The sequence below is a fragment of the Phoenix dactylifera genome, unplaced genomic scaffold (genome assembly GCF_009389715.1).
Source record: "Phoenix dactylifera cultivar Barhee BC4 unplaced genomic scaffold, palm_55x_up_171113_PBpolish2nd_filt_p 000728F, whole genome shotgun sequence".
Lineage (NCBI taxonomy): Eukaryota > Viridiplantae > Streptophyta > Magnoliopsida > Arecales > Arecaceae > Phoenix > Phoenix dactylifera.
Window position 1 is genome coordinate 174,741 of NW_024068105.1, and position 13,191 is coordinate 187,931.

General features: G+C 53.2%; 1 protein-coding gene across 1 annotated transcript in view; it reads right to left on the minus strand.

Moving 5' to 3' along the window:
* Positions 1-2,577: 2,577 nt before the first annotated feature.
* LOC120107020 (glutamate receptor 2.7-like) overlaps positions 2,578-13,191 on the minus strand; it is a 31,589-nt gene continuing 20,975 nt past the window's right edge. The window contains exon 7 of the mRNA XM_039120170.1: positions 2,578-3,168. Within this exon, the coding sequence (XP_038976098.1) occupies positions 2,578-3,168 (591 nt within the window). The remainder of the gene's footprint in view (positions 3,169-13,191) is intronic.

The following is a 13,191-nucleotide window of genomic DNA, read 5'->3' on the forward strand; positions in this document are numbered from 1 at the left end:
TGTGTTTCATGCTATCTTCTAGGGACTCTTTTTAGGATTTAAGCCATGTTTCTGTATTGTTATAACTAACAACAAAGATAACTTAATTGTAAGATATCATCCCATATATGTTCAGTGATTGGAGACTTCAGTTATTTATGAAGTATAATTGGGTGCATCATGCTATCAATGTGGACCCAAATCAGACTCAAATCACTAACTTGAAGTCTGCTGCTGCCCCTCCATTATTCCCTCTTCCTCCACCTCCTCCTACTCTTCCTTTCATGTGTCCTCCTCCTCCTCCTCCTCCTCCTCCTCCTCCTCTCTATCTATCTATCTCTCTCTCTCGTTCCCTTAGTTTCCCTCTCTTTTGTTTGTGCTGTTTGGATGGCTACTCTGGCTCTGAGGAAAGGTTAGGGTGGTTTAAAATGGAGGAGTATGCCAGCTTTGCTTTCCTCCTTTGGTTCTTATTATAGTCTTTTTCACCACCTTTTCCCTCTCCGTCTCTCCTCCTTTTGCTTTGGGCTGTCGATCACGGGGGAGGGCTCCTTTGTGGGCCCTAGCTTTTTTGCATCTTGAAGTAAAGGTGGATCAGAGTTCAACTTAAGAGTAGCGGAAGAACTAGAAAGAGAGCTATGCTGAAGAATTGATTTATTTATAACCTCCACTCTCGAGGAATTCTAATATATGTTCTTGAGTTCACTTGGTAAGTAGAAGACTGCAAAGAAATCTTACGGTTTGGGGAATAGTTTTCTGGGGGTCTATGATGATAGGGAATCTCACCTTTCCTCTCTCTTTTGGAAGTACATATCTAAACAAATAGAGTGCGGCTAGGGTAACCTTGAAGTTAAAGTATGGTAGCCTTATAAACTTAAATCCTAATTTTAGATTTTTGCTAAATTCCATCTTCGTACAAAATACCTGCAATTTGAAAATTGAACTGACTAACCAAGAGAAAAAAGGAAGGGAATAGAAAAATGAGATTCTATAACAAATATATGCTTTTGCTGGAAAAAAAAGAGCACCAAACAGAAAAGAAATTCGGAAAAAAAAAATATATGAGGCAATTCAAATGCCAGAAGTCTCCAATCACTGAACATTGAGTCTCAAGTTAGTGAACATTGAAGTCTTCACTAACTTGAAGATATCAGACTCAAATCACTGAACATTGAAGTCTCAAATCACTGAACATTGATAACCTAAGTCTATTCTCCCACATATTTTAATTTTATGTCAGGACCCAAATCAGACTGTCAATGAAATAATTAGATAAAATAGACCACCTGATGCTAAGGAATGAAATAGACTCCATTATTATGACAGAATCATCGGAAATACCATACAAATAGCAATGAATTTCTGCTAGTAACATGAAAACTGGAATTATTTACCCGAAAATTTATTTACGGAGAGTATGAGGATCACTTACCTCAGACGACGGCGATGTCGACGGCGGCGGAGTAGCTACGGCTCGCTCGGGATGGAGGTGAGATGTCGGCGCTAGGGCATCGACCGGCAGAGGATGAGGAGACGGGGCCAGGCGAGAGTTAAAGACAAGAAGAAAACAAAGAGGAGGAGGAGGAGGAGGAGGAGGAGAAGGAAGAGAAGGAGGAGTAGGAGGCTTACCTCAGACGACGGCAAGTTCGACGGCGGCGGAGTAGCGGAGTCTTCGATCGCCGATCGGGGCTAGGGATGGAGGTGAGATTAGGGCTCAGAAGGAGAGGGGGCCGATCGAGCTAGGGATTACCTCAGAAGGAGAGCTCGACGGCAGCGGGGAAGTTGGCGCGCTCGCAGATAGGAAATGAGGAGAGGGGCTAGGGCTCGCAGACAGGAAATGAGGAGAGGGGGCCGATCGAGCGAGGTGTGGGGTTTTAAGTTTTCTAACGACGCTTATAAGCGTCGTTGTTTCTTGAACTTATAACGACGCTTTAGAGCGTCGTTGCAGATAGCAAATCAGGAGAGGGGGCCGATCGAGCGAGGTGTTGAGGTTTCTAACGACGCTTATAAGCGTCGTTGTTTCTTAAACTTATAACGACGCTTTAGAGCGTCGTTGTTTGTTTCGCTTTTCCAACGCTAACCCAAAGCGTCGGGAAAGGTTGGCTGTGAGCCAACCTTTACCGACGCTTTCCCCTAGCGTCGGAAAAAGTTAGTCGGCAAAACCAACATTTGTTGTAGTGTAGGCACCACATAGCTACAACTTGAAGCCATCTCAAATTACTAAATAAATCAACAATCTCTAATTGGAATGAGTAATATCAAAATTTAGTTTGTCAAGTAAATGCAAACCAACAACGAACAAATTTTGCTAACAGAATTATAAAGTGTATATATAAAACTATTTGGAAAAAAATAAATAAACACAAAATCACAATATATACAATATAAAAAATAGAAAACTGTCTTAAGATTGCTAGTTTGTGTATTATGAATTTGTAAAATAAAGTGGCATTTGTTTTTCGGCTGCATCGATTTCATGTGGGATGTGGCATTGCTGATAGTTGGACAGCCTATTCACAATTAAGTGGCATTTGATTTCATGTGACCTAGCTAACCGAACTACATGGAACAATCTAATTAAATGAGGCAACCAATCTAGATTCAGACAGCTCTCTCTACCCTGATTTCAGACAGCTCTTCAAATGCCTCGGCCTGTGGCGATCTAATCCGTGGACTGCCCGGCTCCATAGAGGACATTCCTTCATCTGGTGAGGCAAAGTTTATGTCGGAATGGTTGGAGATGCTTATGGGACTCTGTGAACCATCAAAACAAGGCAAGATTACAGCGCCCTGAGCATCCCCGTTTTGGTGGAGTTCCCCATTGTTTGGAATGACTTCATCTTTCTTCTTGAAAGTAGGGGAAGTGAGATCCTTGCTGTCGAAGTACTTGGCCAACGCTACTATTTTTCTCCAGAGGGAACTCTCAGATGTAGTGGTTCCTTTCCAGTTCTTGTAGAGGAACATGGCAAAGAAGACCAACAATGCAAGCAGCGAGACGGCTCCAGTGATGAGAAACAGGCCTCCAAAGCTCTGGAAGTCGAGACTCGCGGGGCTGACGCTACCGCTCTGGCTTGGGGAAGCTGACTGATCCCCAAACCACTTCTTTTCGATCCCTGTCATTATATCCCCTTCCGTCACACTCAAGACGGCCCTTGAGACATCAGGCACCAGAGGAGAATGTTTCGGAAAAACCTGCGAAACATAAAATTCAGATTTTTCATCTCAATTTCCAATGTTGGTGTTGGGGGAAAAACTCCAAGTCATACCGCCACGGAGGCGCTCGGCTAGAGAGCGCCGACCGAAAAGGCGCTCGGCCAAAGAGCGCCGACCAGAAAGCTGCTCGGCCAAAGGATGCCGACCAGGAAGGCGCTCGACTAGAAGGCGCCGACCAGAGTGCGCCCAACCAAAATAAGCTGCTCGGTTAGAAAGTGCCGACCAAAGACAGCGCCGAGGCGCTCTGCTAGAAGGTGCTCGCCTAAAGGGCGCCGACCAGGAGTACTCAAAGCAGCCCCGCCACAGGGCGCCCCATTGGGCGATCAGCTCGGCTCGGCACCCTCGCCGAGCCGATGCCTTGGCCAAATGATCAACCTCCGCCTAAAGTCCAAAGGACTTGACAACTCCTACGGCTTGCGACCTGCCACTATCTTCAAGCCATCAAGGCATAAGATCTCCTCAGGCGTTCGGCACGACCTGCCATTAATGCATGAGACTCCCTCAAGTCTCCGATGCACTCAGGCATTTAATGAACACGGCCCAAGACGATCTCCGGATCACTGAACCATCAGAACGTATGGCTCTCCCTGACCGCCGGTTCATTCGGTAATAAATGCACTTACCATCTACGGACCCCAGGCCCGCCGCAGCCGGCGGTTCAACCACTCCAACAGGTCCGATCGACCGTGACAACTCCCTGATTCCGGTCTGATCCGGTCCCGTTCTCCATTACGCCATTAATGGGCCACATGGTGCCCAATTATTACAAAACAGGACAAACCTCCTGTCACCTCCCAGGTAACAAAAATCCTCCTATAAAAGGAAACCTGGAGGGAAAAGGGGGAGAGGACCAAAAACAAGAGAAAAAACCCGGAGCTGGAGAGAACCCTCCTAGACCGGAGGAAAAAGGAAGAAAACAGCACAGACACAATTAAAAACAAGATTCTCTGTCTTCTCCACATACTCTCTCCCCTGCTCTCTCCACATACTTGCCCCCTCTGACTTAGGCATCGGAGGGCCGGCGCCGGGGAGCCCGGCCACCGGCTTTTTTGCAGGACAGGACAGGACTGGACGCACCACCCCTCTTCGGACGCTCCCACGCCCCCCGGCGGAGGACGCAGCCAGCCGGCGCACCACCGTCCGCCCCCTGCAGCAGCGGAGCTCCTCCTTCCCCGGCTTCACGGTGGCCCCCGGGTCCAATTTCCAGCAACAGTTGGCGCTAGAGGAAGGGCCCGAGTTCGCTACCATGAAGCTAAGAAGCAAAGGGGCTTCCAACGCCTCTCGACGTCCTCCACCAAGCCCAGAATGTTCCGTTCGGAACTCACCACCCCCGGTTGAGCCAGCACCTCAAGTTCAACCGGAACAATTTGATGCCCTGGTGCAGCAAGTGCAGGCGTTGGCTACCGCCGTCCAAAGTTTGCAACCCAGGGGCATCCCAGCAGCACCGCCTCCCCCGGCTCCAGTTCAACCGGAGCCCCCTACAAGCGGGCTTCCTCTTCGAGGTCAGGACTTTCAAGTCCAGGCCTCCCTCTGGAGAGAGCACCCAGTCAGAAATCACGGAGGCTGGCCACAGCCTTCAGAAGCTGAGTCGGTTCCAGGGCAACCTGCACCCGGAGGAACCGCTGTAGCGATCCTCCAGAATGATGAACTCGACAAGAAGGTCGAAAAGCTGGAGCGCCAAATCCAGGCACTCCACGGGAGAAAATCGGGACGTAACGGCGACTTCGAGTTCAATACGAAGTCGCCCTTCTCCCAGGAGATTGAAGATGAACCGGTTCCCCTCCGGTTCAAGATGCCCCAGGTGGAGCTTTACAATGGCAAGGCAGATCCCTTTGACCACCTGGAGAGTTACCGGATCTTAATGGCCCTACAAGGAGCCTCGGAAGCCATGATGTGCAAGGCTTTCCCGGCGACACTCCGAGGACCAGCCCGGCTTTGGTTTACCGGGCTGAAGCCGAGTACTGTCTCTTCCTTTGAGCAGCTCGGCAGACAATTTGCTGGCAACTTTGCCGCCAGCCAGCCCCAGCGGCGGACATCTGACTCCCTCCTTGATATCAAACAAAAGGAGGGAGAATCCTTCAAGGAATACTTGGACCGGTTCACCGCCGCAACATGGGAAGTCCGGGAGCTTGACCAGTCGGCCAAAGAGCGCCGACCAGAAAGCTGCTCGGCCAAAGGATGCCGACCAGGAAGGCGCTCGACTAGAAGGCGCCGACCAGAGTGCGCCCAACCAAAATAAGCTGCTCGGTTAGAAAGTGCCGACCAAAGACAGCGCCGAGGCGCTCTGCTAGAAGGTGCTCGCTTAAAGGGCGCCGACCAGGAGTACTCAAAGCAGCCCCGCCACAGGGCGCCCCATTGGGCGATCAGCTCGGCTCGGCACCCTCGCCGAGCCGATGCCTTGGCCAAATGATCAACCTCCGCCTAAAGTCCAAAGGACTTGACAACTCCTACGGCTTGCGACCTGCCACTATCTTCAAGCCATCAAGGCATAAGATCTCCTCAGGCGTTCGGCACGACCTGCCATTAATGCATGAGACTCCCTCAAGTCTCCGATGCACTCAGGCATTTAATGAACACGGCCCAAGACGATCTCCGGATCACTGAACCATCAGAACGTATGGCTCTCCCTGACCGCCGGTTCATTCGGTAATAAATGCACTTACCATCTACGGACCCCAGGCCCGCCGCAGCCGGCGGTTCAACCACTCCAACAGGTCCGATCGACCGTGACAACTCCCTGATTCCGGTCTGATCCGGTCCCGTTCTCCATTACGCCATTAATGGGCCACATGGTGCCCAATTATTACAAAACAGGACAAACCTCCTGTCACCTCCCAGGTAACAAAAATCCTCCTATAAAAGGAAACCTGGAGGGAAAAGGGGGAGAGGACCAAAAACAAGAGAAAAAACCCGGAGCTGGAGAGAACCCTCCTAGACCGGAGGAAAAAGGAAGAAAACAGCACAGACACAATTAAAAACAAGATTCTCTGTCTTCTCCACATACTCTCTCCCCTGCTCTCTCCACATACTTGCCCCCTCTGACTTAGGCATCGGAGGGCCGGCGCCGGGGAGCCCGGCCACCGGCTTTTTTGCAGGACAGGACAGGACTGGACGCACCACCCCTCTTCGGACGCTCCCACGCCCCCCGGCGGAGGACGCAGCCAGCCGGCGCACCACCGTCCGCCCCCTGCAGCAGCGGAGCTCCTCCTTCCCCGGCTTCACGGTGGCCCCCGGGTCCAATTTCCAGCAACAGTTGGCGCTAGAGGAAGGGCCCGAGTTCGCTACCATGAAGCTAAGAAGCAAAGGGGCTTCCAACGCCTCTCGACGTCCTCCACCAAGCCCAGAATGTTCCGTTCGGAACTCACCACCCCCGGTTGAGCCAGCACCTCAAGTTCAACCGGAACAATTTGATGCCCTGGTGCAGCAAGTGCAGGCGTTGGCTACCGCCGTCCAAAGTTTGCAACCCAGGGGCATCCCAGCAGCACCGCCTCCCCCGGCTCCAGTTCAACCGGAGCCCCCTACAAGCGGGCTTCCTCTTCGAGGTCAGGACTTTCAAGTCCAGGCCTCCCTCTGGAGAGAGCACCCAGTCAGAAATCACGGAGGCTGGCCACAGCCTTCAGAAGCTGAGTCGGTTCCAGGGCAACCTGCACCCGGAGGAACCGCTGTAGCGATCCTCCAGAATGATGAACTCGACAAGAAGGTCGAAAAGCTGGAGCGCCAAATCCAGGCACTCCACGGGAGAAAATCGGGACGTAACGGCGACTTCGAGTTCAATACGAAGTCGCCCTTCTCCCAGGAGATTGAAGATGAACCGGTTCCCCTCCGGTTCAAGATGCCCCAGGTGGAGCTTTACAACGGCAAGGCAGATCCCTTTGACCACCTGGAGAGTTACCGGATCTTAATGGCCCTACAAGGAGCCTCGGAAGCCATGATGTGCAAGGCTTTCCCGGCGACACTCCGAGGACCAGCCCGGCTTTGGTTTACCGGGCTGAAGCCGAGTACTGTCTCTTCCTTTGAGCAGCTCGGCAGACAATTTGCTGGCAACTTTGCCGCCAGCCAGCCCCAGCGGCGGACATCTGACTCCCTCCTTGATATCAAACAAAAGGAGGGAGAATCCTTCAAGGAATACTTGGACCGGTTCACCGCCGCAACATGGGAAGTCCGGGAGCTTGACCAGTCAATCGCCATGTCGGCGCTGAAGACTGGAGCCCGGTCCTACAGATTCCTCTTCTCGATTGAGAAGAATTTTCCAGCGGACCTTACAGAAATGTTCGCTCGAGCCCGGAAGTATGCCAAGGCTGAGGAAGCCGTGGCCGTCAGGCGGGGCGGGACCGAGCAGAACCCCAAGAAGAGGCGCCGTGAGGAACGCAGCCGACCCAGAAGCCCGTCTCCACGACGAGCTAAGAATCCGCCCCGCCCGAAAAGTCCACCCCGGTTGAGAGGACCGCCGCAGCAGAGGTCACTCCGCCCGAGGTTCCCACTGCAGGCCCGTGCACCTAAAGGGAGGTATGAAGAGTATACTCCCCTCAATGCTCCTCGGGCTGAAATCCTCATGGAGATTGAGATTTGGGATTGCATCCAGCTCCCCCCTCCAAAGCCAGACACCAGAATCCGGCGTGATCTCCGGAAGTATTCCGTTTTCACCGGGATCACGGCCATGATACCGAGGATTGTTATCAGCTCCGAAATGAGATCGAAGCACTCATTCGCCGAGGGGTGCTCGATCGGTTTGTACAAGGCCGGCGTGAAGGAAAGAAGCCAGCCGAAGGAGCAGCACAGCCTGAAGGTTATAATGCCAACAGGCCCATCGCCGGCGTCATCAACACTATCCGAGGAGGGACCTCGGCTGGGGAAGCCTCAGGGGAAGGAGCCTCCTCGAAGCGCCCGCGCACCTCTGAAGCCATCTCCTTCTCAGATGACGATCTAGAGGGAGTCGAAACTCCCCATGATGATGCCATGGTCATCTCCATGATCATAAATAAATTTGATGTAAAACGCATCCTGGTTGATAATGGAAGCTCGGCGAATGTTTTGTATTTTGATGCTTATTGTAAAATGGGGATGACAAAAGAACAGCTACGGAGGATGAATGCTCCGCTAGTTGGATTCACTGGGGATTCAGTCCCAGTAGAGGGCGAGATCGACCTTCTGGTCACAGCCGGGCTCGCCCCTCGTGAAAGTACCGTGGGTATGAGCTTCCTTGTGATACGCCTGCCCTCGGTTTACAACGCCATCCTTGGAAGGCCAGGACTCAACGCCCTCCGAGCAGCGGTCTTAACTCACCACCTGCTGATGCGATTCCCCACCAGCCAGGGAGTCGGTGAAGTCCGAGGGGACCAAATGGTGGCAAGGCGATGCTACCTAGCGACCCACGAGGCAAGACGACCAGCCGAGGTGCCCGCCCCAACGACTGACCAGCCCTCAACTGAAGTTATGGAGGCACGGGTCAACTCCCAGAAAGAGCGGGTAGAGCCTGGTGAGTTGTTAATTCAAGTTCCCTTACGAGAGAACTTTCCCGAGCTAACCGTGCAGATCGGCTCTGGCCTTGGCGAAAACGAGAGGAGTCGCCTCGTAGACTTCCTACGGGACAATATGGATGTCTTCGCCTGGTCGCCTGTAGATATGCTGGGGATAGACCCGGAGGTCATGGTCCACCGGCTTCAGGTGAAGCCGACCTGCAAGCCCGTGCGGCAAAAGAAGCGAGGCGCCGCCCCTGAACGACAACGAGCAGCAGCCGAGGAGGTCGGCAAGCTCCTTGAAGCCGGTTTCATCCGGGAGATATCCTACCCGGAATGGCTCGCCAATGTGGTCCTCGTCAAAAAAGCTAGCGGAAAGTGGCGTATGTGCGTGGACTACACCGACCTGAATAAAGCCTGCCCGAAGGACAGCTTTCCACTTCCCAGCATTGACCAGCTCGTGGACTCCACCTCGGGTCACGAGCTGCTGGCATTCATGGACGCCTTTTCCGGATATAACCAGATCCGCATGGCGCCAGAAGACGAGGAAAAAACAGCCTTCATCACCGACGGGGGAACCTACTGCTACAAAGTGATGCCATTCGGTCTAAAAAAATGCCGGGGCGACTTATCAAAGGCTGGTCAGCCGGATCTTCAAAGACCAAATAGGCCGAAACATGGAGGTCTACGTGGATGATATGCTGGTGAAAAGCAAGGCGGCGCAAGACCACATAGCCGACCTCAATGAAGCATTCTCCACACTCCGAAAGTACCAGATGAAGCTCAATCCAGCTAAATGTGCATTCGGGGTCACCTCCGGCAAATTCCTCGGCTTCATCATTACACAACGAGGAATCGAGGCCAATCCAGAGAAGATCCGAGCCCTCCAAAGGATGACGCCTCCCAGGACGGTCAAGGAGGTACAGCGGCTCACGGGCCGAGTGGCAGCCCTCGGGAGGTTTATCTCCCGCTCAGCCGAGCGCTGCCTTCCATTCTTTGCAGCCCTCAAGAAGCCGAAGAACTTTTTGTGGTCGGACGAGTGCCAGCAATCTTTTGAAGAGCTCAAGCACTTGCTGGCTTCCCCTCCCCTACTCACGAAGCCTCAACAGGGTGAGCTCCTCTACTTGTATTTAGCTGTCTCCCCTGTAGCAGTAAGCTCGGTCCTGGTCCGAGAGGAGGGGAAACTTCAGAAACCGGTGTACTACACCAGCCGGGTCTTAAGGGATGCTGAGACCCGATACTCCAAGCTTGAGAAGACCGCCTACGCTTTGGTCATCTCAGCTCGGAGGCTCCGACCCTACTTCCAAGCTCACACAGTGGCTGTGCTGACTGACCAGCCGATCAAGCAGATCCTGCAGAGATCAGATCGTGCGGGTCGGATCACTAAATGGGCCATTGAGCTTGGGAAATTCGACATTGAGTACCGGCCCAGACCGGCGATCAAAGCACAAGCACTCGCAGACTTTATAGCCGAGTGCACCATACCAGATGAGGTCGAGCCTGAACCTGAGCCACCGTTGGAACAGACCCCAAGTTTGACATGGACTCTACATGTCGATGGCTCTTCAAACTCGGGGGGTAGTGGAGCAGGATTTATTCTCACCAGCCCGGAGGGGGTGGTCGCCGAGCAGGCCCTGCGCCTCGAGTTTTCTGCTTCCAATAATATGGCGGAGTATGAAGCGCTCGTCGCCGGGCTTAAGCTAGCCAAAGAGCTAGGAGTGAAGGACTTGAAGGCCTTCAGTGATTCTCAGCTCGTCGTCAACCAAATTGTGGGTGACTTCGAAGCTAGAGACCCAACCATGCAGAAGTATCTCCAGAAGGTACGGGATCTCGCCTCGACCTTGGACTCTTTCCACATTCAACATATTGCCAGGTCGGAAAATCTCAGGGCCGACCAGCTATCAAAGCTGGCGTCCTCTCGCATGAGCGAGCTTCCCAAAGAGGCAGTCCTGGAATATCTCCAAAAGCCCAGCACAGACGAGTCCGAGCAGACCCTCTGCACCGAGCTCGAGCCAAGCTGGATGGATGAACTCATCAGTTATCTGCAAGACGAAACCCTCCCTGCTGATGTACGAGAGGCTCGCCGAATCAAGCGCCTCGCCACCCAATATATACTATACGAGGGAAAGCTCTATCGGAAATCCTTCACCTCTCCCCTTCTCAGATGCCTTCGCCCAACGGAAGCTAATTATGCCCTGCGCGAAGTCCACGAAGGAATTTGTGGAAACCATCTGGGAGGACGAGCCTTGGCCCATAAAATTCTGCGCCAAGGATATTATTGGCCGACACTCCAGAAGGATGCTATGGATTTCGTCCAAAGATGCGACCGGTGCCAAAGGAACGCCAATGTTCAGCGCCGGCCCTCGGCTCCTTTGACTTCTATCAGCTCCCCTTGGCCTTTTGCCCAGTGGGGAATTGACATCCTCGGGCCATTTCCTCTGGCCACCGGGCAAAGGAAGTTCCTGGTCGTCTCCATCGACTACTTCACTAAGTGGGTGGAAGCTGAGCCCCTCGCCCGGATCACCGAGCAGAAGATGCGGGATTTCGTTTGGAAATCCATCATTTGCAGATTTGGGCTCCCCCGCATCCTTATCTCTGACAACGGTCGCCAGTTCGACAACATCCATTTCAGAGAGTTCTGCTCCGAGCTTGGCATTGACCACCGCTTCACCTCGGTCGCGCATCCTCAGACGAACGGAGAAACCGAGGTAACAAATCGTACTATTTTGCAGGGTCTCAAAAACAGGCTCGACAAATCCAAAGGACAATGGGTCGAAGACCTATACAATGTCCTGTGGACTTACCGGACTACGTTCCGCGTCCCCACCGGCGAGACTCCCTTCAACCTGACATATGGGACGGAGGCCGTCATTCCACTAGAGATTGGGCTCCCCTCTCCAAGAGTCGAGCACCACGATGCTAGCTCCAACTCTTCGCAGCTCAGAGGCAACCTCGACCTGATCGAGGAAACAAGGGAGGTCGCCCGAGTGCGTTTGGCGAGGTACCAACAAAAGACAGCTCAGTACTACAACGCCAGGGTCAAAGTCAAATCTTTCAGACCAGGGGACCTTGTCCTAAGAAGAGCTGAAACCTCTCGACCAACTGAGCGAGGGAAGCTGGCCCCGAATTGGGAGGGACCATACCGAGTCACGCGCATTCGCCGACCCGGAACTTATCAATTGGAGTCTCTAAATGGGACTCCCATTCCGCGGAGCTGGAGCTCTGAAAATCTCCGCGTGTACCACCAGTAGAACCCTAAGGGGTCCCTCATTATTCAACCATTAAATTCCATTCTATGAATTTCACTCCATGAATTTCATTTCACGATAAACTGATGGTTTGCGGACTTATTCCGAGCTCACCAATTTTCTTGATTATCCCATGGTATCAGGTTTATTTTTCTTCCCTAACCACGGTTGGGATGCCCTGATACCTCGGGATGGAGTACCTGCGTGGACTCCCTGAAGATGTCCATGAGTTTATGGTGCGCTCTCCATCAGCGAGCTTGGCTCGTTCTCCTACCCTGGCCACGGTCAGGATGCCCCGAGGCGTCGGGACGCCCCGGTTACCGGGAAGCTCGAGGCGTCGAGACATGAGTAGCGGTCCTCTCTGACCGGACGAGCTCGGCTCGTGCTCCATCGACTATTGAGTAGCGGTCCTCTCTGACCGGATGAGCTCGGCTCGTGCTCCATCGACTATTGAGTAGCGGTCCTCTCTGACCGGACGAGCTCGGCTCGTGCTCCATCGATTGAGTAGCGGTCCTCTCTGACCGGACGAGCTCGGCTCGTGCTCCATCGACTGAGTAGCGGTCCTCTCTGACCGGACGAGCTCGGCTCGTGCTCCATCGACTATTGAGTAGCGGTCCTCTCTGACCGGACGAGCTCGGCTCGTGCTCCATCGATTGAGTAGCGGTCCTCTCTGACCGGACGAGCTCGGCTCGTGCTCCATCGACTGAGTAGCGGTCCTCTCTGACCGGACGAGCTCGGCTCGTGCTCCATCGATTGAGTAGCGGTCCTCTCTGACCGGACGAGCTCGGCTCGTGCTCCATCGATTGTTGAGCTCGGCTCGTGCTCCTACCCCGACCTCGGCCGGGATGCCTCGAGACGTCGAGACGCCCCGGTTCATCGGGATGCCCCGATATGTTGGGATGTTGTCTTTATTGGCCAAACGAGCACGGCTCATTCTTTACCAGCTTCAACCAATGAGCTCGGCTCGTCCCTTCATCGATGGATTTCTCTGCCGACGTCCTCGAAGAACGGAGTCCGAGCAGAGAAGCGTCTTCAGTCGCCTCGGCGCAAGGACGCATACGGTACAAGGTACCCATTTATTTAATGTTTTTACATTACGCATTATTGGATTTCTCTGCCGACGTCCTCGAAGAACGGAGTCCGAGCAGAGAAGCGTCTTCAGTCGCCTCGGCGCAAGGACGCATACGGTACAAGGTACCCATTTATTTAATGTTTTTACATTACGTATTATTGGATTTCTCTGCCGACGTCCTCGAAGAACGGAGTCCGAGCAGAGAAGCGTCTTCAGTCGCCTCGGC